This window comes from Emys orbicularis, chromosome 4 (genome assembly GCF_028017835.1).
Source record: "Emys orbicularis isolate rEmyOrb1 chromosome 4, rEmyOrb1.hap1, whole genome shotgun sequence".
In the NCBI taxonomy this organism is placed as follows: Eukaryota; Metazoa; Chordata; order Testudines; family Emydidae; genus Emys; species Emys orbicularis.
In genome coordinates, this window is record NC_088686.1 from 113905549 (window position 1) to 113932468 (window position 26920).

Genomic DNA, 26920 nt, shown 5'->3' on the forward strand with positions numbered 1-26920 from the left:
GCACTACAGTACTTGTACGAGGTGCATTGAAAAATACAATTTTTTTACAGGGCAAATATTTGTAATAAAAATAAATATAAAGTAAGCACTGTACACTTTGTATTCTGTGTTGTAATTGAAATTAATATACTTGAAAATGTAGTATACATCCAAAAATATTTAAAATAAATGGTATTCTATTATTAACAGCGTGATTAATTGCACTTAATGTGTTTAATCCTGCGATTAATCGCGATTAATTTTGTTAATCGCTTGACAGCCCTAGTAGTTAACCAAATAACCCTCCTTGACTCGCCTTCCCCGTCTCCACGCAGCAGGGGGCGCTGCGGGCCCTATCTCACAGCCTCCCTCCCCCCACCACCTTGTTTTGCCTGCTGGGCCGGCGGGCGGGCCCCACGCGCGCCTGCGCAGTCAGGCGGAGGCTGAAGAGCCCGAGTGCGGAGGTGGTGGTGGTTGTAGCGGTTCCGTTTTGCTGACGGCCCCGGGCTCAGCTGCTGGGCCAAGATGCCGGCCGTGTCGAAGGGAGACGGGATGCGGGGCCTGGCGGTCTTCATCTCCGACATCAGGAACTGTGAGTGTGGCCGCGGGGCTGTGCTGGGAACGGGGGGGCTGCGGGGGCCGTGCTGGGAACCGGGGGGAGTCGCGCTTGAGACGGGGGTAGCGCGGGGGCCGCCCCGGGAGGGGGCCCGATCCGGGGGAGCGGCTGCTGGGGGAACAGGGGCTGCTGGGGGGCGGCTGTGCTGACGTGGGGAGGCCGATTGCAGCGGGGGTTATGCTGGAAGGGGCTGGGTTTGTATGGGGAAGGGGACTGTCTTCCCTTACGTTAAATGGGGTGTCTTTGGGAGCCTGTACAGTCAGGGGGCAAACTAGTCTGTATGGGTGGGCTTGGACTCGGGGTTTCTGTGATGGTGATGTCTCTATGTGAGTGGGTTTCTGGCCTGTCCTTCTGTCCCCTCCACGCATGCTTGTTTTGAGAGCTCCAAGCGCTGCGGCGCCCTGGGGCTTTTTTCTTATTGACTTGTGGTGAGGGTGACAGTCTCATTGCATGACGGCTCCTACCTAGTTCCTGGTTGTGTGGGTAAAACGTGGATTGGTGTGGGGGTTATTCCAAGTCTTTAGTTGTCATTTTAGCCAATGCAAAGGAGTGCAGTGTGGGTTCAGGAGGAAGACTCTGGCCTTGTTCCAGAGCAAAGGTTGTGGTAGTGGAACTGAACTCTGTCTTTAATTTGGTTTAAACAGGTACAACACCCCCCTCAACCATTCTCCGTGGACACACTTAAATCTACTTTACAATAGGGTTATATCAATTTAGCTTAATTCAGGATGTTACTGAACTAAGCGAAATCAATGTCAGTTGTAGGCCACTTTAATTTTGCCCACACACGGTGTTTGTGCCAGTCTAAATTGTTTTAAAAAAATCTATCTTAGTTAGACAAGTGTAACATGTGCAGACAGAGCTTTTGTCCCTGATCTTTGAGAAGACCAAAGGTGAGGTGAAAAGAGTGATGAAAAGAAAACTGTGTGGCTGAGGGTGATGGCAAGGGAGGGGTTGTGTGTGTCAGAGAGAGGCAAACACACATACTCTGCTGTGTCTGATAAAGGGAAAAGGTGGGGGAGGAGGGGAGCATGTTAGAGAGAAGCCTGAATTCTTGGAGTTCTTTGTGTGACCTTGGGAATTGGATTAATATTAAGCACAATGGTAACTCTTCTTAAAACGTTTGCAACCAAACACTGCAAGTTCATGAGAACTCCTGAGCACAGAATTAGTCATTGTTGATCAAATGTCACTCAGATTTTCAATGTGTTAAATAAACAAAACTAACGCTAAAGTGCTAACTTAGGTAGAACTCTTATAAGAAATTGCCTGACAGTGTCACTTTAATATTCCTCCATGATACTGATGAACTAATGGGATCATTGAAACACTTTATCATTCTTTGAGTATATCTAATTCGCTTGGATATGGGATTGTGGCTTGTGCTACATATATACAGACTAGATGAGAGGCAATATGATATTTCACAATCAGAACTGCAGAAAATGAAAATTCCATGGCCGGAAGAAATTCAACTTTGCTTGCAGTTGAAGATGACTAGAACTCTAGGAATCCATGATAACTGAAAAGCTGGTGCCCATTTCTGCAGCTGTAATGATTACCTTAGTGGTCCATATTGATAAGATGAATCTAAAATACTGACCTGGCATTCTATAGTTTTCCTGCCTGGACACAGCATAAAGAAAAACCCATACGTTTTGCATGATGAAGACAAAATGCAAGCAGTGGTAATGGAGGCAGAGGTAGGGGTGGAAGAAGTGACTTAGTTGGAGTGTGGATAAGGGTGGAAATGGGGGCAACATGGTCTTCAAGTAATTTTAGATGTTTCTATTATATAAACAAGGCAAGAAGCAACCTATTGTATGGTGGTGACATTTAGGATCTCTAGCCTGCAAATGGAGAAGAAAGATGGTCCAGTGGCTAGGGCACTAGCATGGGACTTGGGAGATCCAGGTTCAATCTCTGCCACAGACTTCCTGTGTGACATGGGCAAATCATGTAATCTATCTGCTTCCATTTCCCATCTGTAAAATGGGGTTAATAGCACTTCCCTACCTTACAGGGTATTATGAAAATAAACAGACTGATTGACCATGGTGCACTCAGATACTGTGGCAGTGGATGTTAGGCAACTAGGAGAGAGATATCTAAGATGAGCCATAAGCAGATTTTCTTATTTTTTCATTTGGTGGGCCCAACTGTATATTAAAGATTTCCTGGTGAAATGCAGAGTACTATGTTAATTCTGGGAATTTGGTGACATTTAACATCAAATATAACGGCTATCATTCTTAATACTGCAACCATTGATTGTTTTCAAGTGGTTGTCCAATAGTGCTGCTATTCTGTTCTTCATAAAGATTGGTTATGATAGTTCACACTCTGAGAACATGTAACATGTTCCTATTATCTGGGCTGAATTAATGGACCGAAAGAAAAATCAGGTAGGTGATAATGGAACCCAGAACAGATGAAACGTACAAGAGAAAATTAATGGTCTCACCAGTTTTTCCATAAAAGCTAATTTGGGCTCTTGATTTAGCACTGTTAGTTTTGCACAGGGACTTGAGTTTGGAGGATATATCACATAGTAATAAGCTGGAGAAACTTAAAATGTGTAAGTGTCTTGTAATATTGTGAATCAAGTCTAGGCTCTGTGTGCCAAGACACTGCTAGGATGCTAATAGGCAGACATCCTGAATGTCATCAGCCTTAGAAGGACCCAGCTGAAGAGAAATAAAAAGGCCTTGCTTGCATTTGCTGCATGAACTAGGTTGGCAAAATGTAATTTTGTAATAAAATTAATAAAATATTCACCCTCTCATTCTTCAGACAAGTTTTTTTTCTTACTATACAGATGCTGCTATAAAATGAAAATAATTGAACTCATTGTTTATATCTAGTGACTTTCTATCACAATTTTCTCTAGTATATCCACTATCTGCCTCTTAGACATTGTTTTCCTCAGTTCTTAATATAGAACCCTGTATTATTTTGTTTGCTACTACTAAGCAAAATGTAATACAGAATTAAGTGCATAATGAAAATGAAGAATGCCTTGACAACTAAAGCAGAGCAGTAATGATCACTTTAAGTATTTTTAAGATATCACTTACCACCATTCCATAAAATAGAAGTTGATCCAATAAAAGATATTACCTCACCCACCTTGTCTATTACTTATTGGTGTCAGTTACAGTAATGTTTACATAGAGTTGTCCATAGTGGACTTTGTTCTTCACTTCTCTGGGGTTTCCCAGCTTTGCATACTTTTTCTTTTCTTGTAATCCTCATCTTTGTGGCTATGACTGTAAAAAAGTGGTTTAGTAACATGTTATGAAAACAGCAAAACTCAGGTTCAGCCTTGTTTTCTGGAAGGCAGTTCTACTGAGGTGGAGAGGCAGACTGGATTGAGTACTTTTCTCTGGATATTGTAAACGTCAATATGAGAAATGCTTGCATTGTTCCTTAGGAGTGCAGCTGTTTGGTTGCGGATGAAACTGGTTGTGATTTAAACTCTGTAGTTAGGCCCTGTCTATGGAGGGCCTTAAAGATTAAAACCAGGGCTTTGAATTCCTGCTGGAAGTGAACTGGGAATGTGTCGTTGCGGCACAACACCATCATAATATTTTTTCCTGGGCCTTTCTTGTTAAGGACAGTAAAGTCTGTGTAAGATGGATTTTACATTGCCTACACCCTCATCCACAAACACTGTGAATTATAATAATCCAATCCAGAGGTGACCTGCACAAACCAGTATGGTCAGAATTTCATCCTACAGGAAAGAACATAATTTCATAGGAACTGGAGACAGGAGGGTTTTCTCACCACTGTTTCTGCCTGGATATCCATAATTAATTATGAGTCCAGTAGGATCTTAGGGACTTGTGCTGTATTAACAAATATAGATCAAATGCTGTGGTGGAAGTGGCATTGTCTTGTAGTTTTTTCAGCATGCATTTTCCCTTTTCAGTATTGTGAGTTCTGTCTTGTTTACGTTCAGTTTGAGTCAGCTCTTTTTCATTCAGGTGCTGATCTCTTAAAAGCATCAGTGTCTTCGAGGGCAGTGATTTCTTCTGGTAAGAAGTTGAGATAAAGCTGATGTTATGAGCATGTAGTTGGCAATGGAACTTGTGCCATTTTGTAATCTCTGCCAGTAGTCAGAGTATGCTAAGATGTCACATCTTAAATTTAAGCCTGATTGAAGGGTATAGGATGTCAGTGAATGTTAATGTTGGAATTTGGTTGAGTATTCTTGTGATCCTTGTCAAGGAAAAGGAGATTGGAAAGAGGTGGAAGCTGAAGAGACTGTCCTTCATTGTGCCTAGTTTCATGAGCCCTTTACTGACTATGGCATGTTTAGAGAGCTTTAAATGTTGTCAGTTTGTCAGTAGGCTCATTTACTTTTTGGGTAAAATTTTCAAAAATGCCTAAGTAATGTGTATATATATTTTTTAAAGAACAAGGATCTGTTTTTGCAAATAGTGACAAAGGCATTACTTAAACTTTCCAGTACTTCCTGTACATGATTGGGAAACTGGAGGCTGCTGCCTTCTGTTCTAGTTTGAATCTTCTGACTTCTGGAATTGGTTCTGTACTTAGGGAGGAGGAGAGGGGGGAATCTGTACACCAAATACAACTAATTCTACTTAAATGAAAGGCTAAATATCTGACACACTTATTATCTTGTGCATAAAGCCCACTGGCATTCTGGGTTTCAAACTAAATTTCTTGGACTTGCATTTTTAAGTGTAGATATTTTTGTTAATACAATTTATATTCAGGTGGAAAGGTTGCAAGCAAATAAATTAAGTGGTTGTTGAAACATTGCTTTTGTAACTGATTCCTTCCCTGTTATCACAAATAACATTACTTGGATTAAGTGTGTTTGTTTGATTTTTATTTGTTAGTAGTTGCAACTCCTGGGTGATGGAGAATGGAGGATTGGCTGATTTTGCAGGTGCCATCACTAGCAGTTGAAGAAGGGAGGCTGCCAGTCCTGGGGGCCTCATAGCATTTCACAGCTAGACACTTGAGTTAACTCAAGTGCACAGACCAATTAACTTCTAAATCTCTGCTGGAAGCATATCGATAGATGTTCCTCCTGGTGTTGGAACCAGGGCTCTGAAACCCACCAAGGGGGGTGGGTTTCAGATCCTGGGCTCCAGCCTGAGTGGAAATATCATCTGTCCTGCTATTTTTAGCTCTGCAGCCCAAGCCCCATGGGCCCAAGTCAGTTGATTTTGAATCTCAGGGTATGTCTACACTGCAGTTACACACCCACGGCTGGCCCATGCCAGCTGACTTGGGCTAATGGGCTGTTTAATTGCAGTGTAGACATTCAGGCTCAGACTGGAGCCCGGGCTCTATGACCCTGTGAGCTGGGGGTCCCGAAGCTTAGGCTGCAGCCCTAACCTGAACGTCTTCATCACAGTTAAACATCCCCTTAGCCCAAGCCCCAGGAGCCCGAGTCAGCTGGCATGGGCCAGCCATGGGTTTTTAATTGCAGTATAGACATATACCCTTGGAGACTGGGCCAGCAGATTGGTTTGTTGTCTCTACGTGCTATATTTAACAAATGCGTTCTCAGTCCCCCTACATGTATTTGTGTAATGGTTTACAAAATTCTTTGTATCTTTTGGCTTCACTGAAATGAGCTGAGTGTTTTGCGTGCACTGTTAGGATGTAAACAACTTTTTTATTTGGGGGAGCTAGAGTTAAAAAATAAACTAGCTGTTGAATATCACTTCAGTGAGTAGTTTTGTACCACGAGTAAATTTGTCCACTGCTAGTAAAGTGCAAGAGGAACTTCTGTTCTAAACTCAGTATTTTCTTTATTTTGCTGGGAGAGCAGGAAAAGCCCCCTACTGTGTGCACTAAAACTGTTGAAAGTTCTAGTAATCATTAATTTCTGCTTTAGACTTTGTTTCTAAGTTTCAGAGCCACTTAATTGAAACTGTTGGTAGAACTTTTAAATAGCAAAGACAGTGGTGGAGGTGGGAGAGCAGGTTGCTTACATTGAAATCTAGTTTTTTTCCCCTTAATGTTGTCATTGTTAAGGTACAAAATGGCACCAAAAGTCGTCCTGCATGGAAAATTTCTGCCTAAGCAGTTTAAATTTGGCAAGGTTATAAGCAGCTGAAAATAGTTCTTAAAATGCCTTTAGTTATAATTTATTTTGATTTCTAAAATACATAAAAGGATACATAAAAAAATCCAGTATCTTATCTGGCTTATTCAAATATAAATCCAAGGTCTGAAGCTATTACAATGTGTAAGAGAGATTCTTGATCTTTTTAAAATAGAGATTGTTTTCTTGAAACAAAGTGGGGAAAAGGTCTGTAAGATGTCTCCATGCAACTGGGGAATGCTGAAGGGGGCAATCACATCACTAACAGAAGATAAGAATTAACTTTTTGCAATGCCAACAATTATTGAGCCCAAGAGAAAAAGGTTGGTGTTTGGGGGAGAAGATGAAAAAGGTGCAGAGCTGGAGTCTGAGGAGAAGTATTAAGAGTTCGTATCAGTAGCTCTACTAAGTTACTGCGTTTTGCACTGTTGGATGCCTCTCACATTGTGTCTGAGAGCAGAGGCTAGCCCTAAAAGGGCTGTCTGAATGGTTAGCTGTTCAGTATTTTCTAGACATAAAAGATGGGTATGTAGATCAATGTGCTGAGGTTCTCGGAAGCTAATTCTAGGCAAACTCCCAGTGCACAAAACACTATTATTATAGTAAACAAAGTTCTTACTTTAATGTATCTGTTAAATGTGTTCTGTGCACAACCTCAAATCAAAATAGTTCTTTCCACATTAGAGCCCTTTTACTAGAGTAGGCTGGCCAATATAAAAAACAAAATAATTCAAGAAAGTTATCCAATGAATGTACTTCTGATAAATTACTATACCAAATAGTGATGTGAACTGACTACCTTAAGCCCCGTCTCTGAACATTTTTAGGGAAATATCCCACTGGTCTAGTGTTACACCAATAGAATAAAAACCAGCAGGATCTTATTAAGAGGGATAAGGCAAAGATGCCACATTTATTGTAAATATACTGATAAAGCAAAAGATAAAAGTAAACAACGTTGTTTGACTACTTATTTCTGATACACAGAGAGAGAGAGAGAGAGAGAGAGAGAGAGAGATTTTCATTCACACAATCATTCATTCAAGTTCTGTATAGGTGTTATAGTTACCAGCCTAGAAGTTGCTCATGCCAAGTTACTGGCCAGGTATCTTGGTCATGAGGATGGAGCCGAGTCTGTGTCAGGTGCACCTGATGCTCCTGGAGGTTGGCAGCAGAACCAGAGACTCAAAGTCACCAGTCTTTAGAGTCCATTCTTATAGGAATTAATTCCTATGTTAGTCTATGGGAACTGTTTCATCCTGCTGTTGCTGACTCAATCAGCAGATGGCACATTCCTGTCCAAAGTGGCACATTCCTGGTGGCTCCACACTGTCCAAAGTTTGTGTTTCTCATCCTTCCAGGTGATGGGGTGGATCCCAGTTTACCCTCAGGGGGTTGTCTGGTGGTCCTACTTGACACATTCTTCGGCCGATGGATACTCCCTTTCTAGGCTGGCACCTCCCGAACCATTTATGTACATCAAGCATTCATCAACATACATTCCATATCTTAACCATATTTTAATTTACTGTCTCCACCACTTTTGGGGTGTGTGCTAATTCATTTGAGACTCCTGGCCCTTTAATTACAGAGGGTGGGGGGTCTGTTCCTAGAAGCCGTTGCTGTTACAATGAAGTGAAAGTCACTTAACGGCTTATAGTGTTCATTTACATTGTATCAATTACTTTAAGAACAAAGTCAATTAACTTGTTTGTAAGTTTTACATAGTAATAAAGTATCTTTCACAGGACAGATACAATCAATTGTTTCTACAGACAGTAGCTTACAAGTTTTAACAGAAGACCCAAGAGATTTTTGTACTTGGTGAAACTGTTGGATTTTAAAGTGTGGGGGACAAATTATTGGAGGGTCACTGTCACTTGGGGGAATCACTGTTAGTACCTTCTTTTATATCCCTACACTAGCACCAGCACAGCTCCATCAGTGCTACCAATAGTGGGTAAGTTGTTGTAGACCTCCCACTGGCATTTTTACCTCTGGTGAGAGAGTACAGTAAATGCCTGTGGCTGGTCTATATTAGCACTAGTACCAGTTGAGCTGCAATACTGGGGGGATTCTCTGAAATTATCATTGTAGATCCAGCCTTACTGAAAAAGATAGGCTTAAGGTAGGTACTTACGTGGCCCATGACACTTTAGTATACAAACACTTCACAAATTAATTAACCCTATAAAAATCCCTGTGAAACAGGAAAATATCTCTATTTTACACTGTGATGTTGCAGTCTATATGGTTTTATAAAAATATAAGTGAATATAATGTAACTGGGATATGATAAGTGAATATAATGTAACTGGGATGTGCTTCATGCAAAAGGTCTCTTGTAAGTTATAATTACAAAGCTTATACTCTACTGAGTGTGATCATCCTATTTGTATAAATGTACCACTCTTGTATCTAAACCTAGAAATATAAAATATAACTCTGAGGGCCTATTGTAATTATGCAAAGTGTGGGCCATTAATGGTGGTTTGGAATCTTGATGACTCCCATTAACCAGGACCATTGTCTGCAGATGGCTGTGTTTTACTGTGAGTCTTCCTGTATATGTGTGTGCTGGCAAGTGGGTAATGAAGTCTTGCAGTGACATGTGATCATGTCACTTGATCTGGAATCCATCTTTAACCTGGTACTTTCCCCAGTGGGGTGGGGGGGTGGAAACCCAGAGGGACAAAGGGTTCCTGCCTTATGCAAAAGATATATAAAGGGGTGGAAGAGAACCGAGAGAGAAGAGCCATCATGAAGAATCCCCTAGCTACCACCTAAGCTGGAACAAGAGCTGTACCAGGGGAAAGAATTGTGCCCAGGCCTGGAAGGTATCCAGTCTGAGGAAAAAACTTCCTGAAGCATCTCTGAGGGTGAGATTATCTGTATTCAGTTTGATTAGACATAGATTTGCACATTTTATTTTATTTTGCTTGGTAACTTACCTTGTTCTGTCTGTTACTACTTGGAACCACTTAAATCCTACTTTCTGTATTTAATAAAATCACTTTTTCCTTATTAATTAACTCAGAGTATGTATTAATACCTGGGTGAGCAAACAACTGTGCATATCTCTCTATCAGTGTTATAGAGGGTGAACAATTTATGAGTTTGCCCTGTATAAGCTTTATACAGGGTAAAATGGATTTATTTGGGTTTAGACCCCATTGGGAGTTGGGCATCTGAGTGCTAAAGACAAGCACACTTCTGTGAGCTGTTTTCAGGTAAACCTGCAGCTTTGGGGCAAGTAATTCAGACCCTGGGTCTGTGTTGGAGCAGACGGGAGTGTCTGGCTCAGCAAGACAGAGTGCAGGAGTCCTGAGCTGGCAGGGAAAATAGGAGCAGAGGTAGTCTTGGTACAGTGGGTGGCAGCTCCCAAGGGGGTTTCTGTGATCCAACCCGTCACATACACTTGGTAAACCATGACACGGCTTAATCCCTAAGGTCATAGTCTGTGGCATAGCTATGAATTGTACTTTTCTTCTGAGCCCCAATTTGGTGCCTTGACCACAAGAGCATCTTGCCACAATTAGTTTATATTTCTGTATCCTCCCATCTTCACCGTAGTTGCTGTAATCTGGAGTTACTCAATTGCTCTTGCATAATGAGGAACCTTCTCTGTTAACTTGTTCTGTATCCTACTCTTCAGAGGAGATGCTGAATCTCCTATCGTCCTAGCAACATATTTGAGGGTACCATGGCTATTCAAAGATCTCAATCTTCTCCCAGGAAACCAATGTATGTGGAACTGTCACATGAAAAATAGAGCCTTTCTACACAATTAACTTCCAGAGGATCCATTTTCAGCATGATTGTACACTGTCAGTGTACAAATGTAGTTATGCAAGGGAGGCCATTAAACTACAAAATGTCTCCCTACACTTGAGAAGGGGCTTCTAGTACACAGTTAATGTATTTGAATCTTAATTGTTTGAGTGATGTACAGAATTTTCTTTTTATTTTTTTCCCCCCCGTGACATTCTGGGGAATAAGAAACTGGGTCTGAACTGAATTTTGGATTTTCATAGGATATTAAACATAGGATTACCAAAGCTGCTCACAGTGGCGCCTTCTAAATGAATAACTGATATGAAAAATACATTTACTGGTTAAATGGATTGAGTTATATGTAGTAAAAAAAATGCATATATTGGAATAAAAGATCTAAGACTTCTAGACGGAACGATGCTTTAAGGATTACTGAATTGATTACAAGCGACAAGTCCAGGAACAGTTTTATCTCATGATTGTCATTTGTTGCTTAAGTTTTGGAGTGATGAGATGAGCTTTGTCTCTGTCAAAGTAACTTGCTGCCATTAAAACTAAGAGCCCTTTCTAGAGCATGGCATAATGCAATGAAGTGGTATATAAACATCTTCTGATATAATCCTGACATATAGTGTGCCTAGCTCCTCTCTTGATTTGGCCAGTCAGTTTAATTTTAAACTTGACATAAAATGATCCCATCAAATGTGCTTAAGTTGTGACCTGATCCAGATTCAGACTTTGAATCAAATGAGAAGTTACAACACTCCAAAAAAGGTAAATATTTACATCTGTTTTTCTTCCCAAACCAGAAACTCAAGTTATGCAAGTTATCCACACAGTCTCTTACCTTCTTTGTCCCCTGCAGATATGTTTAACAGTGCAATTTTAAATGTTAGCTCTTGTTTAAATGTAAATTTTAGTGGTGACAACTTGAAGAAAATTCAGATAACTTGCTTGATATACTGACAAATGCCTGGTCATTCTACAACAACTACAGAAGTTAAATTATAAGGATGATTTTGTACTACATTATAAAGCAGGGGGAGGGCTCTTAAGAGGATATGTGTACCTATCACTATCTGGTTGTAGCCATGACTCCTCACCCCCTCTTGCTTGCTAATAAAAATGGAAGTTTAAGTTTTCTGTGGAAAAAAAATAAACCCATTACAAACAACTTGTTGCCCAAGACATGTTTTAAAATGCTTCTACTCTCTTCCTTTGTCTGATTTGGTCTTACGGAATCTATTTTAACTCTGGGTGTGATAGGTCTTATGATTTAGGTGATGCAAGGTATTGAGTAAGAAGCTCTGAATAGAATAGTGCTACATCTTCATTTCATTAACAGATTTAACAATAGTAGACAACAAATTATGTCGCATCTAAGGAATCCAGCTTTAGATCAGATGGCCTCTGAAATGTGTGTTTTACTAAGTTTTGGACCATTTCATGGAGACCTAGATTTCCAGTTCAAATGGAAATCAACCCATCTGATTTCAGAACTGGGGGATAATGTAGTTCTCCTTCAGAATCCAAATACTTTCAATGTGTTTTAAGGGCTTGTCTACACTATGGGGTAATACACTGTAAGGGAGGGTGATTTCTAAAGCGCACTAATGAGCTGCGTTTTACTTGGTCCATGTAGACTCTACTGGAGCGCAATAAATGTTCTCTAGCATGCATTAATGTAGTATTGTTTCATACAGCACTATGTTACAGTGCATTAGACTAGGGAACCTGTAGTGTGCTCCAGTAAGGTCTGTGTCAACCAATTAATGCACAGCATGTCAGTGCTGTTGGGAAGTCACTTCTCCCTCTCCCCCACAGTGCATTATCCCACTGTGTAGACAAGCTCCAACTCTAATATATTATTGCAACACTCTGTACTCTTGCCACAGCTATCTTTGCAAATGCTTGCTGTTCTTACTACAATAGTTTCTGAGATGCAAGAGTTTGTCTTCCTATAGTACATTGATTCTGTTGCTCAGTTATCAGAAACGAGGCACAGTTGGAGAGAGTAGCATTTCAGCTACTTAATCTTGACAACTGGCTCTGATATGCTTTTCCTGCAAAAGCAACATTCCATTTGTTTGGTAAGGGTGCTAATGGTAAATGGTGAACAGTGGTGCTGAGAAGAGCTGCTGAAGGGTTTTACCTTAACTGATCTGAATAATGTAGGTAAAATAGTTAAGTTTGAGTTAAATTTGTTCCTCCTTTCTTAGACCTATTGGGCTTCGGCAACATGTGGCTGTACAGGCCAATGCTTTAGAAATAGCTATCAGCACTTTAAAGGCACTCCCGGGCAGGGCTGGGGGGGGGGGGGGGGGGTAGTATTGCAATGCTTAGAATCGTCAAAATAGGTTTCTTAACCATACAGAGATAGATTTAAGTTTAACAGCACTTACTTATCTCCCAGCCGCACAACTCATCCAAATGGAGGTATGAAATAACTTTTTTTTTTTTTAAACTACTAATCTCTACCCTGAAAGTGAAGACAGTTAACAGCCATATTTTTGCTATGGAAACTTATATTCCATTGCACTTCTTTAAAGTATGCACTGATAACCCAACCCAAATACGGTATCATCTTGATGGAATGTACCTAGACAAGAAAGTGAGAGCTGCTCCTTGAGACACAGGAAACATGAGACTTCCATTGAACATTTTAAAATAAGTTTCTCTTGAATTATTTGCTTAATGTACAATCCAGAAAAAAATGCCAACAGCTTGTTTTTAGGCATACTTTGTATCTTATGATGCTATTCCCTGTGTCTCCAGATATGCTCATACTTTTCTGTCTTTTTCAGGCTTTTTTTCCCCCCCCAAACTTCTCCCCAGAGTTTAGTTTCAAACCTAGATTATCTGTCCCCCACCAGATTTCATACATGCATTTTCCCCCTACCATGTGCTGAAACGGGACAGGTGTCAAATCCCTTCAGGACACTGTTTTTATACCCACTGTGCCTTGAGAATGGTGTTCCTCTGTGTCTGGTTTGCACATGGGAAAATGGGTGCAATGTGGAGGAGAAGCAGAAGAATGTAGACTGGATTAGGGGAGTGCACACTGAATTTTCCCTCTGGCAGAAGACACAACCCACTGTGTATCCTTTGTGGTACTCACCCAGGGGCTACCACAGTCAGTGGAAGTCATTGGTACAACTGCTTTCAAGGAGCTGGCAGTGGGGAACAGTGTGAGGTACAATCTTCTCACAGGATCCTTGAGATTGGCCAGTTTGGGACCAACCTACCCCTTGGGTGGAAAAAGAGAGAGGAACTCATTGAGGTGAGTAAAACCAGTAAAAGTCTCTTGAAGAGATTTCACTCCTTCCTGTTAAATTGCACGCATGGGAGGAACAGGGCTTTAGTGATCATATAGTTGCCTAATTAACAAAAGAGACTGGCTGTATTTCAGCTGCAGCGTTAACTTAGGTTTACACTTGAGTATCTTTGATCGAGTGAGTAGCCATGCTGCAAAGTAATGTTCTACCTGTTTGTGTTAGCAGCTGACAAGTTGTGCTAACTCGAGCTGTAGCTTATGCCTCCTGACAGGCTAGTCAATTCAAGATAAAAGCACCACCACACTGAAGCTGCAGGTTCTTGTGTGTGAACAGGACTCAAGTTAATGTGAACACTCAAGTTGCAACTCAAGTTAAATTTGTAGTGAAGACAATCCATCTAAAAGCTTTCCCAGTTTTTTAAATATTATATAATGTCTATTAAATGATTTAGTCTTGTAAAAGATCACGTTTGCTTTCATCTCTTCCTCTGCCTATCGTTTTACTTAGTTTTCCTCCTCTGTCCTTTTAATGTGTTCTCTGCTTTTCTTTCTCCTACTGATTTAATTTTTAGTATAATAGTCTAGGGATCTAGCAGAAGCAGTAAAAATTAATTAAAGCTCATTTTACTCTGGTGCTGCGAACAGCAAAACTAGAACTTGCATGATTCTCCTTGGGAGATTAACCTGGAGAGGATATCTGAAACATAACCTGCATTTCTGAACAATAATCTTCAACTGTTGTTATAATCTTTTGTCCTTTCCTCATGAATTCTGAAGATTTTGTTTCAGTGGATGCTTACTCATTAGGGTAACAACTTTAAGAGCAATTTAAGATTTATAGGGGTTTGATGGACCTACTATGTATATCTGACTCCTCTGCCCCCCCCCCCCAACTTTGTTGCAATAAACTGTATTACCATCATTATCTACTGGCTTTGAAATATGAGGCCTGATGGACCAAAATCTGGGCCAAGTTAACAGATGCTTTTGTGGATTGTTACTGAGAAGATGCAGCTAAACTGCACTAACTTCTGTTTTAATCATGTCTGAGCATGCTTATTGTCATCCCCAAATCCCTCTGAAATAGGCAAGTTTAGAAACTGCAGATAAACAAGGAGAGTACATGGGCAAAGCCAGAGTACTTTTCGTAGGTTCAGATGGCATTCTGTAAAATAATCTTTTTGGAGTAGTGTAATAATGTAGCATTGATCATAGAGATGTTGCCATACCGTTTGTAAGAGGCTACATAATCGTATGAATGTGTTTTGCTCCAGAAATGTGACTACTTAATTGCTGATTAGCGAGGGGGGAAATAATTTTTTGGTGAATAATGCAGAAGTGCAAGAGTAGAAGCTTTAGGCTGTTTTCATCGGGGTATTTCTTTCTTGAAGCTGTGATTTTTGCGGTAGGAATGAATGTCTCCTTAAATTAATCTACCAGATGGAGTTCAGATGTCCTAAAAGTAGCCAGATTTGAACTTCTTATGGTAAATTGGTTTCTCTGGATGTTGGGAAAGTTGTACACTTAAGTGTTGGGTGTGGGAGCATTACATTCTCACTGGAACTAGGAATTCTGTTACATAGACCAGATTGTGGCATATCTCACTTGTGATGATGCACTAGGTCCCAAAACAGTAGACATTTCAACTATCTCAGGAGTAAAAAACAAACACACTGTTTATAAACTTGCACTGAAATATTATGTGGGTCATAATTTTCATATATGGATACCTTTGTGCCATTCGTGTTTAGTTCAGTTCTTGCTGTCTTTCACTGGCTATCACCAAAAGCAGACTAGAGGATATTGGGGTTCTTTCACTGGAAATAATATGGATCAATGTAAACCTGAGAGCTTTCTATTGATCTAAATAAGCTAGCATGCTAGTCCCCATCTGTTCACTCAAGTGTTTCCCAAAAATGAAGTGGAAGACATTTGGCACCACATTTGAGGAAAACAGGTTAGAAAAAGAGGAAAGGACTCCTCTTATTTTGGACAGAAATTCATTGTCATGTAGTAGCACATATAAAATGCCCATCATCATAGTCTCTATTAGATTAAACACCATCAGCAACTATGTAACTACCCTACCTATGAATGTTACCTGCTCAGGGCAGGATTTTCAAAGGCACCAGGTGCCCAACTACCTATTGTGCCTTTTGGAAGATCTGCCCTATAGCTGTTCAGAAAAAGAGGACTTTTTGGTTCAAGCTTACTCCCTGCAAGGGCAGGGTGTAGTCTAATGATTCAGGCCCTAAGAGGACACTTCTGTAACATACTACACTTAATATTAGAAAGAAGTCACTTGCACTGCATAATTTTGTACCTGAACAACACTTAAGTAGAGTGTTGTTTTGTTTTTGTTTTTTGCATGGAGGTTTACTACTTCATGTAGGTGTCCTTGTTCATTTGACTCTGGCTCGAACATGTGATTAAACCCTAATATCAGACACTAAGAGATCTGGGACCAGTTTGAATTCATCTGAAGGGAATGGTATGTTAGGATGCTTGCCCATGCTGTTACTGACACAATCAACCATCCCAGATAATCAGTGGGATGTACCCCAAGTTCACACTTACACCACATAAGGGCAGGCATGCTACAAAGAAGATAAGCACCTTGCAGGCAGCTGCTACAGGGTGCTATAGGTCTGTGCAGTCTCTCTTTTTTTTTTTTTTTTCTTCACCCTGCTGTGCCAGATAACCAGCTGCATATTGGATTAGGGAGAGGAGGAGGGTGGAATTGACATCGTACTTCATGAAGTTAATGACATTCTCTGTAGGGAAGGGCTAATCCTTACTGTAGTTTTGGCACCAGTGTTCTTCCATTGCTGATTAAAAGGAATAGTTTTCACAGTGTATTGGTGCCAGAACTATACAGAATAGCAGATCAGCAGAGCATACAATGGGTACTTTAACTACAAATTTACATGAACCTTTCTGCCATTTAAAGGCAGGTGAAATGAGTAAAAATAATTTGTATTTATTATACTAAAACTTAGTATAATAGCCATGCTGACATCAATGAGTTACTGCAGGGGGAGTTTTTAAAGCCTGTGTCTACTGTCAGTGGGGATCAGGAATTCAGGACTTCCTTGTTCTCAATCCTGTGCTTGGTTCACGAGACCATTCTGCATCATACTTTTGAGTGCCTTTCCTTTGGCCCAAAAATCACATTAACTGGTCAGCAGAGTATTTAGCTGAGATGGAACTAGTCTGGGAGTGTAATTATGTGGGCAAGTTGATAGAAAGGTAAGGGGGGGTGTCATTTCATTCTTAAAAATCTGTGGAATCATAATTTCTGCAGCGTGGTGGGGGAGCGGGAACTTACTGCCTTCCTTTCCTCCCTTCTTCCCGCCCGCCCGGCTCCCAGGTCCTCTAGTTGGTGGAAATTTTGATAATATAATTTCATTGGAAATGGGCCGAGTTGGGTATCATTCGAAAGTCCTTTCTCCCATGAGTACAAGGGTACCAAACAAGACAGACCTGGACCAATTATGTAGATGTATATTTTAGAATATAACAGCATGGGCAAGTGATTTACGTTGGTCTAGATCTGCATATCATTGTTTGCACGGATTGGGACCGACATGAATTGGAACACGTTCCCCTATTGTACAGTACTGTATTTGCGTCCTCTGGCCACATTCAAGGCTTATTACCTACAGAGGATGTTCTCCATGCTGATTAAGGAGATGGCAGGTGAAGGAAAGCCCAGTATAAAGGAGTTTTGGAAATCCTACAATATCTTGAACGCCATTTATACATTGTAAAAAGCAACAGAGGGTCCTGTGGCACCTTTAAGACTAACAGAAGTATTGGGAGCATAAGCTTTCGTGGGTAAGAACCTCACTTCTTCAGATGCAAGATCTTGCATCTGAAGAAGTGAGGTTCTTACCCACGAAAGCTTATGCTCCCAATACTTCTGTTAGTCTTAAAGGTGCCACAGGACCCTCTGTTGCTTTTTACAGATTCAGACTAACACGGCTACCCCTCTGATAATTTATACATTGACGCGTCATGGGAAGAGGTCACTTCACAATGTATGAATGGCGTTTAGCGCTGTGCATGGCCAGATGCTGTCCACTGCTTCATGGGATTTGATGCCATTCCTGGTCTCAAGCGAGGAATTGTCAAGTTGGCAAAGGATGTCTGCTTCAAGGAGGCGGAGGAGGAGGATGTACAGGAGTTGTTGCAGTCTCTTACTGAGCAGCTGACAAACGAGGAACTAATTGAACTGGACCAACAACAGATATCCAAAGAAAGCAAGGATGATGATGACGTAGAGCAGGAAGCCAGGAGTGTGATGACAAAGAATCTCTCCCATTTCTTTGGATTGCTGGATGAGATGATGGAAATCTTACAGAGCGGTGATCCTTTTCGTGAATGGTCTGCCAAAGTCTCCAGGGCTCTCAATGATGCAGTGGCTTGCTACAGGGAGATCCATCGTTCAGATCCATGCAGGAGAGCAGACGTCGATAAAATCCTTTAAGACTTCTGCAACCAAAAACCCAGCCACAGAAAAGCCAACCCAAGAAAACCCAGTCGCCACCCCCTACCTAAATTTAGTGTAATTGACCGTTTTTTATACTGTATTACTGTTCTGTATTTACTGTATTAAAATGTTCGATGTTTGAACAGTATTAGTAGGGTTCTACATTATTTTATTCAATGTTTTTTGTTTAAAATGTGTACTGTATAACCTGTCAGTGTAAAAGGGTACACTGTTTAGGCGAAAAGAGCATTGTCAAAGGCGAGTGTGGTGAAGTTGTGAATGCATTCCTCCCCCTACCCCCTTATTCCATTATTTCTTATGGAGAAAAATTCCCTGGTATACGTCATTTCGGTATCCATCGCCCTTGCCAAAAACACAACCCCAGTGTATACAGGGGATTCCCTGTATGATACATTCCAGGGACTTGTTCTTTTGGCTTTGAGCCTTCTCAAGCAAGATGCAATCTGGACACTTCTAGCTGAAGTTAATAAAAGGGAATCCTCCAAAGGCAAAGAAAAACATGCCTCCATGCTAAATTTGACATGTATTTCTCTCAGTTGCCCGACTAGTATGGATTTAGAAGCCGATGAATTCAAGTGACCTTTTGTGAAGATGGCTTTCTGGACAGTTATTAAATGGTGTGTAGCTGAAAAGCAATTGCCTAGTCCTTATCTGTAAGAAAAAACAGGGAAGGGACTGCAGTGTCCTACTTTGCAGAGCAGCATAACAGCTCATTCTACAAAAATACTACAACAGTGTCCAACAAATTCATGAAGGAATTACTGATTTTATGTCCAAGGCATTAATGTAGCTGAAATCATCAAAATATGTTGACCAAGCAGATGACTTGGGGATTAGTTATGAGTTTGACTGTTGCTGGCCCTCTTACATGTGGAATACAGTAAATACTGAAGCAACTTGTTGGTAGTATAGACAGAGTTGCATTAGCTGCCTTGTTTGTGTTTTATTAATCTCCGTCTGAGAAGACATTTCGTTCATCATACTTTATGGCCTGGAACAATTTATATACTTTGCCTTAGGGCAGGTTTTTGGCTACTGTTGACAGGGTTTTATATAAATTCTGGACTCTGCTATATATTTGTGGGTACACTGACGTTTTAACGGAAACGTTAAGGATTTGGGAGAGTTCTAGCAATGTGCAGACTAGAACACTGAGAAATAGCCATTTTTTCTGCTGAGAATGTAGTCTGGTAAGTTTTCTTTTCTCCCCCCTTCAAGGGTTGCTGGCATCACAAATGCATGAAGTATTTTGGTACAACTTTCCTTATGCTTAGATACTTTTGTAGTCAACTGCCTCTAGAGAAATAAAAACCATTTCCTAGGCATGAGTCCCAATGGGTAAAAAGCCTTTTTTGAAGTATTCTTTAGGGGCAGGGAAGGATAGATTTTTGTGGTTAAAGCATCAAACTTGAAATTAAGATCCTGACTCCATCCAGGCTCTGAGTGAGACCTGGAGCACATAATTAAATCTCTTGTCTCAATTTCTGTATCTATGTAATGTAAAACCCACACACACATTTTTTGTATTGTAATGTTGATGTTAAATTCTGTTTAAAGTGGGGTGAGATAGTTTAAAGATGTTATAGAAAGTGTTCAGTTTCTCTAATCTTAATTACACATATTCCTAAATATTCTGCTATTGAGTCTTTATTTTGCACTTCTCTTTTTATAAAAGCGTAGTAGATTTGCCTACACAAGAGCAAGGTATTTATTTTCTTCCTGCTGCCTCTCATAGAAACAATAAATGTAGTGATATCTCAGACTGATGTCGGTATTCAGTGGTGCCTAGTTATCTAGATGAACTTTCAAAGGAAGTGCAAAATCTCTTGTGACTCAATTATTCAGGTCTTAAAGGTCAGCGTTTTACTCTTCCCCTTTGTAAAAGATAAATGGCGCGCCAGCAGCTTTTTGTCAGTAGTCACTGAAATTTACATGAATACTAGCTCTTTGTTTTAACACTTTTTCCACAATTCTGGTCATATGGAAACAAGTTGGATTGCTGAAAACAGGACCACGTAACTAAAGACCAAAAGCCTTCTCTACAGGAGGGTTTCTTACTAGGGAAATTTCAACACAATTCAGACTTCAATACATAAGCCCTTAAATATTCTCATTTGTTAGTTGCCATATTTTAAAATTATTGTAATCCCAGTTACTTAAATCATTTTCCTCTCACACCATCCTGTCTTTATTTTGTTCTTGCACTACAAAAATCCCAAGCCTTTTCTTAAAGGTAGTGATTAGGTAGGGTTGCCAACTTTCTACTCTCACAAAACCGAATATCCTTGCCCCGCCCCTTCGCTGAGGCCCCACCCCAGTTCCATCCCCCCTCCCTCTGTTACTCACTCTCACCACCCTCATTCACTCATTTTCACCGGGGTGAGGGCTACAGCTGGGGGTGTGGGGCTGGGAATGAGGGATTTGGGGTCCTCTGGGCTGGGACAGAGTTGTTCAGAGGGCAGTAGAGGGATCAGGGCTGGTGCAGGGGGTTGGGGCGTGGGAGGGGTCAGGGGCTCAGGCTCTGGGTGGTGCTTACCTCAAGCAGCTCCTGGAAGCAGTGGCATGTCCCCCTTCCAGCTCCTATGCGAAGGCGTGGCCAGGGAGCTCTGCGCGCCGCCCCGTTCACAGGCGCTGCCCCCGCATCTCCCATTGGCCGTGGTTCCCCGCCAGTGGGAGCTGCGTATCTGGCGCTTGGGGCAGGGGCAGCGTGTGGAGCCCCCTGGCTGCCCCTTCGCGGGGGGGAAGGGGGCGGGGGCATGCCGCTGCTTCTGGGAGCCACACAAAGCCAATGTAGGCAGGAAGCCTGCCTTAGTCCCGCCGCGCCACTGACTGGACTTCTAATGGCCTGGTCAGCAGTGCTGACCAGAGCCGCCAGGGTCCCTTTTCGACCGGGCATTTCGGCAACCTGGCAGCTCTATGGTTAGGCCATTATTTTGGCCTACCTAATTGTCCTCCTGCATTGTTGTGCCGTTTAATGGAAGCATTCCCTCCCAACGTTTGCCTGGACTTCACCAGGATTTGGTGCATAAATGGGGCTAGGTGTAGCTTCTTTGTAAAGCACTCTGTATCTTACAGAATGAAAAGCCACATAATAACTCACAGCTACTACTGTCAAAATGGCAAACAGAACCTTCAATGGGATAAGTCACATTACCTAGTTGTTGTACACTTTGCTTTATATACTTGTGTTTTGTTTACCCTTTGTTGGTACAGAGTAGGAAAGCACCAGTGCACATACTACTCATTCTGTGCTTTCATTATTCTAATGTAATAGACAAGGCCATCCCTAGACATTGTGGTGCCCTACGCAGCCCCCCCACAGGTTGGGGGGCTGGCCTTAGGCCTCTGGCCTCCGGTGGGGGGGTGGGGGGCTGTGCTCAAGGTCTGTGGGGGGCAGGAGCAGGCTTGGCGGGCAGGGGGGAAACGCTCCGCCGGCTCGTGCTGGGAGGCGGGACATGTTGGGGCTGGGTCGCCCCACTTCCTGCTGCCCGGTGATTGCAGGGCGGGCCCGACCCCGCACTCATGGGGCGGTGGGAAGTGGGGCGACCTGGCCCCAGCCTATTCCGCTCTGCTCCCCTGGCTCCCAGCCTTGCCCAAATTGCCCCATATTTCCTGGTGCCCTACGCAGCTGCGTAGTTTGCATATGGGTAAGGACGGCCCTGGTAACAGACGTATTGATGGCAGAACTGAATTTTCCTTTAGTCTTAATCACTTTCAGGTATTTGCAGAACCTGTAGTAAAGCTCCACAACTTTTTTAGTTCCTCTGAACCTTGCATTTAAATAAAAGGTAAAAAGCTGGTTTGAATTGTATTGTCCCTTGGGATTCTACTAATCTCAGAGGCAGGAGTATCATTGGAAACCTCCTCCTGGCCCTAGCTCCCTCACCTGCACAACCAGTTACCCTGGGTATCTCCCGGTCTGTCCGTTGTCTGGATACATTCTTTTGCATTACTAGTTATTGCCTTCCTTGCTGCAGAGGGAGTTTTTGATGCTCCATGTGGTCAGCATTAAATTTGTGGCACTCTTGAAAACTAGTGAATTGTGCAATAAACTGTGCAGCAATGTGACTACAAAGAAAGCATGGGCCCTGGGTCAGGGCGTTCTAGCTAAATGCACATGAGTGAGGGCAGGAGTAGTGTTGGCTACTGCTGCTACCTGGAAATCTGAAGCTGAAGACCCAAGCAGCCTTCTAAATGTGAATTTACGATACAAATTGTTGGCCCACGTCTCCAGTGAAAGGAGCTGAAATGGTCTTTGTCATTTCTTCCATTTGCTTTCCTTCACATGCAAGCATTACCTCAGTCATGCCTTGGTTAAGTCTCAGCCAGTTGATCATAGGGAGTAACTAAAGTTGAAGTGAACACAATACTATAACTCCATGTACTTGTTTGATATTGTTGAAAGACCGAACCCAAAAGCTAGTGTACTGATTGCTGTGTACAGTTATGTGTTTGTGAAACTTAAATTATTTTGTTTGGGGTAGGCAAATGTATCATCACCTAAATGTCAAAACACAGCCACTTGCTCTGAACGTCTCTGTGTATTTTTTTTTCTCCTCTAAGGAGAAAATATTTGACTTATAGCTTGTTTAAAAAAAAAAAGTATTACAAAATGAAATCTAAATACTCCTTTGACAGCTGGTAGAGCAGTTTCCTATTGCTAGGGTGTAAATGCAAGTCCTCCCACAGCTATGCCTTGCTGCTTTTGTAGGCAAGTAGTATATTGGCTCATCATCAACATGCTCCTTTTTAAAGTTCTTTATTCCTGTTCTCATTAAGCAAGCAGGCTGCTGCAGAGCAGAAAAATGCTGTGTAAGCTCCAATGATAGTAAAGCAAACTCATGAACTTGTAGTGTCATTAGACTGTAAGGAACTTCAAAGCTTTTTTTTTAAAATTTATTTATTTAGTTAGTTTTTTATGCTATAAATGTTCAGGGCCACCCAGGGGAGGCAAGTGGGGCAATTTGCCCCAGGCCCCCGGCCCCAGAGGAGGCCCCACGAGAATATAGTATTCTATAGTATTGCAACTTCTTTTTTTATGGAAGGGGCCCCCCGAAATTGCTTTGCCCCAGGCCCCCTGAATCCTCTGGGCGGCCCTGTAAATGTTTGATCAAAAGAACAATGATATGGAAGTATGCAAGTTAAAGATAGGGCACATAAGCCTACTGATCATTAATGGCCACTTAATAACAAGAATTTAAGTTTAAATGGTTTATTTTTTTAAGGACTTCAGGAGTAATGGTAGAAGGTTTTAAGACCACAGTTGCTCGGTAACTGAATTGCTCAGGGAGAGTTCAGAGGGCAAAATCAAACTATTGACTAGATTTTAAAAATGAGTTAAAAGTTGTTTCAGTTATTATATATATATCCAGGAGTTCACGCTCCAATTTGTTTTTTACAATTTCATTTTTCTATTTCTTACATGTCTGATCTCATTTCTCCCCCCCCCCGCTATTTGTAAAAGAGCAGCACACACATGAAAACTATATGCAAATAAATTATAGATAAACCTTTCGAAAGCACTGACTTCTTATTTTGAAAATTATGCCATGCATGATTTTTCTTCTAAGTCAGGGGTCGGCAACCTTTCAGAAGTGGTGTGCCGAGTCTTCATTTATTCACTCTAATTTAAGGTTTCGCATGCCAGTAATACATTTTAAATTTTTAGAAGGTCTCTTTCTATAAGTCTATAATATATAACTAAACTATTGTTGTATGTAAAGTAAATAAGGTTTTTAAAATGTTTAAGAAGCTTCATATTAAATTAAAATACAGAGCCTCCGGACCGGTGGCCAGGACCTGGGCAGTGTGAGTGCCACTGAAAATCAGCTCGCGTGCCGCCTTCGGCACCCGTGCCATAGGTTGCCTACCCCTGTTCTAAGTAATAGGTTAAAAATCAGACTTTTTTTTTTTAAACTTTTGGCTGTTTGTCAAATACTCTGAAACTTTGTTCTCTGGACACTTTAATGTGGGAGAGCAGAGTGATAAGCCTTTGTAATTTTTTTAATTAAAAAAAGGCTTTCCATTCCCCAGAAGATGTTAATGTACTACACTTGGTGTTCACTTTGTAGTCTATTATTGCTGTGGGGGGAAAAAAGATTCTACCAATGTCCACTTTTAGTGAGTGAATGGTGAGTTGAAAAAGCTGTGCTGAAAGAATTATAGTCAAATTAGGAGCTGTTTGAAATGCTGAACCTTGATGTAAATTGTCTTGATTTCAGGCAAAAGCAAAGAAGCAGAGATAAAGAGGATAAACAAAGAACTGGCAAACATTCGGTCAAAATTTAAAGGTAAGTGTATTTTAAGAACCTTCAAATCTTTACCTTGACTTTTATCCTGTACTTTATTCTCTCATCTCATCATGTGATAGTTTTCTTTCTTTCTTGTCTTTCATTTTTCTTTGTTCTGGTCTCAAGTGAGCAAAATGCTAGTGTTATCTATCAAATATAATACTGAAAACTGAGCAGTTGTCCATTCTAAATGATCTGTCAACCTGTGAAACTCCATGCCAGAGGATGTTATGAAAGCCAAGACTATAACAGGGTTCAAAAAAGAACTAGATAAATTCATGGAGGATAGGTCCATCAATGACTTTTTAATGGGGCTTCTAAAATTAGATTAAACATAAGCAGTTTTAAATTTTAATATAGTAATACAATGTGAGCATTACTAAGTATTCTTATAAAGTGAAGGCTAGAGAACACTTAGCTTCCATGCTGTGTAGTGTTAAAACTATACCTCAAGTGTATATTTAATACATCATATATACCTATAGTTGTAATCTCATCCAAGATTCCTAAACGTTCTGAATTTAAGTGTGTGGTTTGTGCAGTTACTAGTGGCCACTGCAATTTCCTAATGAAGTGTTTCACCAGCAGTGTCTTCACTCAATAAATGTTTATATTGACTTGTTATACTGAGTGAGGGCTGCATTTATTTCAATAGTAATGTGTAATAGGGTGAAAGCTGTCTGCATCTTCAAATTTACTATATGGTAACCCTGTTAAGATTTTTCTCAAAAGCTCCCCAAAAATCTTGTATTCTCTGTCACAAATAGTGCTATTTCTAATCAGAGTAATCACTTGTTCACTTAGACTTTGTCTTAAAAACACCACCCCTCGAACGACAAAAGTTTTGCTGACGAAAAGCACCAGCGTGCTCCCAGCATAGCATTTTCATATGCCACAGGCCTCAGTGAATAGCCAGGAGATCCTGGTGTGCACATTTTACTGATCTGCCTGCAGTATATTTCAAACTTAGTAGATACAGCACTTCTGGGCTCTGCTCTCTTGATAACCTTGCAATAGTCCAAAGTTTTGGTGTATTTAAAACTGCAAACGCAGCGGACTTCAAATTTGTTTAGCTGGGCTGTTTATTTTATCAGGCAAAGTCTCTAGACATGAAGCATCTTGTTAGTAAAGTATGATGGGGAGCAAAGAGACTCTAGTTCACATGCTAATTAACAGACTTCTTTTGCAGAAACAAGTGTCTAGGGAAAGTGATACAGGTGGCTTCTAGAGGAGAAACAAATTAAGATTAACAACTGCAAGTGATAGTAGACACCACACAAATGTTTTTTCTTCATAAACATTGTACCGATTCAACATGATACTGTTATCAGAGATGTCTTCAAACTGATCAGAATGTTTACTGCTTTTAACTGAAAGTTTTAATCAACAGGCAAAGTTTTCACAGTTCACAGCAGCTGCTGTAATTTAAATATCTTCTGAATTGGGTATTTTGCAGCCTAAGTGCAGTATTTGGTGAAATGGAGCAGAAACGTGCACTGCAGTGACAGTACATCAGTGAAATAATTTTCTTCAATGAGAAGTGACAATCACAAGATTGCATTATATTAGAGCATCAAACCTTTTTATCTAATACTAATATGTTCTGTACATGCCCAGACCTAGAGGTAAACGATATCGGTATAATAGGATCGCTTCAGTCTCCAAAGTCTTGTCTACAATTATTGATAATGGTGATATTTCTGTAGACTTGGCTAAACAGTCTTATACTTTGTCAAGACCATTTGCTTTGACCCTTATCTGCAGTAATACTACCATTGTCAGCTATGGCACTGGTTATGGTGGTGTTGATGCAGGTACAGAATGTGGTGTATAGGCAAGGCTCTGAGTGTTTATGATTGTATTGCTCCCCCTCATAAATCCTTGGTATTGTCCTAATAGCCACTTTACAAACTGACTTGCAGCAGGTTCTGTGCAGATAATGGCAGGGGCTGAGGGGGGGTTAGAAGTATGTTCTGAACTTCGTATAATTACTAGGTTATAATGGTCCAGATAGCATGGTTGGATGCTTGGCTTACTCAGTTCATTGACAATCTGTTTAGTGTTGTTTTGCACAGCCCACCATATTGCTGATGTAATCTCATACTGTTCTCTCTAGTTGTATATTAATGTGACTTTTCTAAAAATGGCACATCTTCTCAGCTCTTCACTCCAGCTTCTGCAGGGGATCAGACATAACTATGCCGTATGGTGTTGGCTAATGTTTGTGACTAATACTGAAATATGTAACACAATGCTAATCAACAGTCAAATTTTCCCTAACAAGCTATTTTCAAATATTAAAGTTTGACTCTACTTAATTATCATTAAGTTGAGAATACTGTGCCTCTTGAATTTTTAACTATTCTAACATTTTAAAACACAA

At 40.9% G+C, this 26920-nt stretch overlaps 1 protein-coding gene across 2 annotated transcripts in view; it reads left to right on the forward strand.

Moving 5' to 3' along the window:
* The first annotated feature begins 426 nt into the window (after positions 1 to 426).
* Positions 427 to 26920, forward strand: part of AP2A2 (adaptor related protein complex 2 subunit alpha 2) — an 88881-nt gene continuing 62387 nt past the window's right edge. For both annotated transcript variants that reach the window (XM_065402477.1, XM_065402478.1), the window contains exons 1-2: positions 427 to 571; positions 24469 to 24537. In XM_065402477.1, the coding sequence (XP_065258549.1) occupies positions 505 to 571; positions 24469 to 24537 (136 nt within the window). In that variant the 5' untranslated portion in view covers positions 427 to 504. The remainder of the gene's footprint in view (positions 572 to 24468; positions 24538 to 26920) is intronic.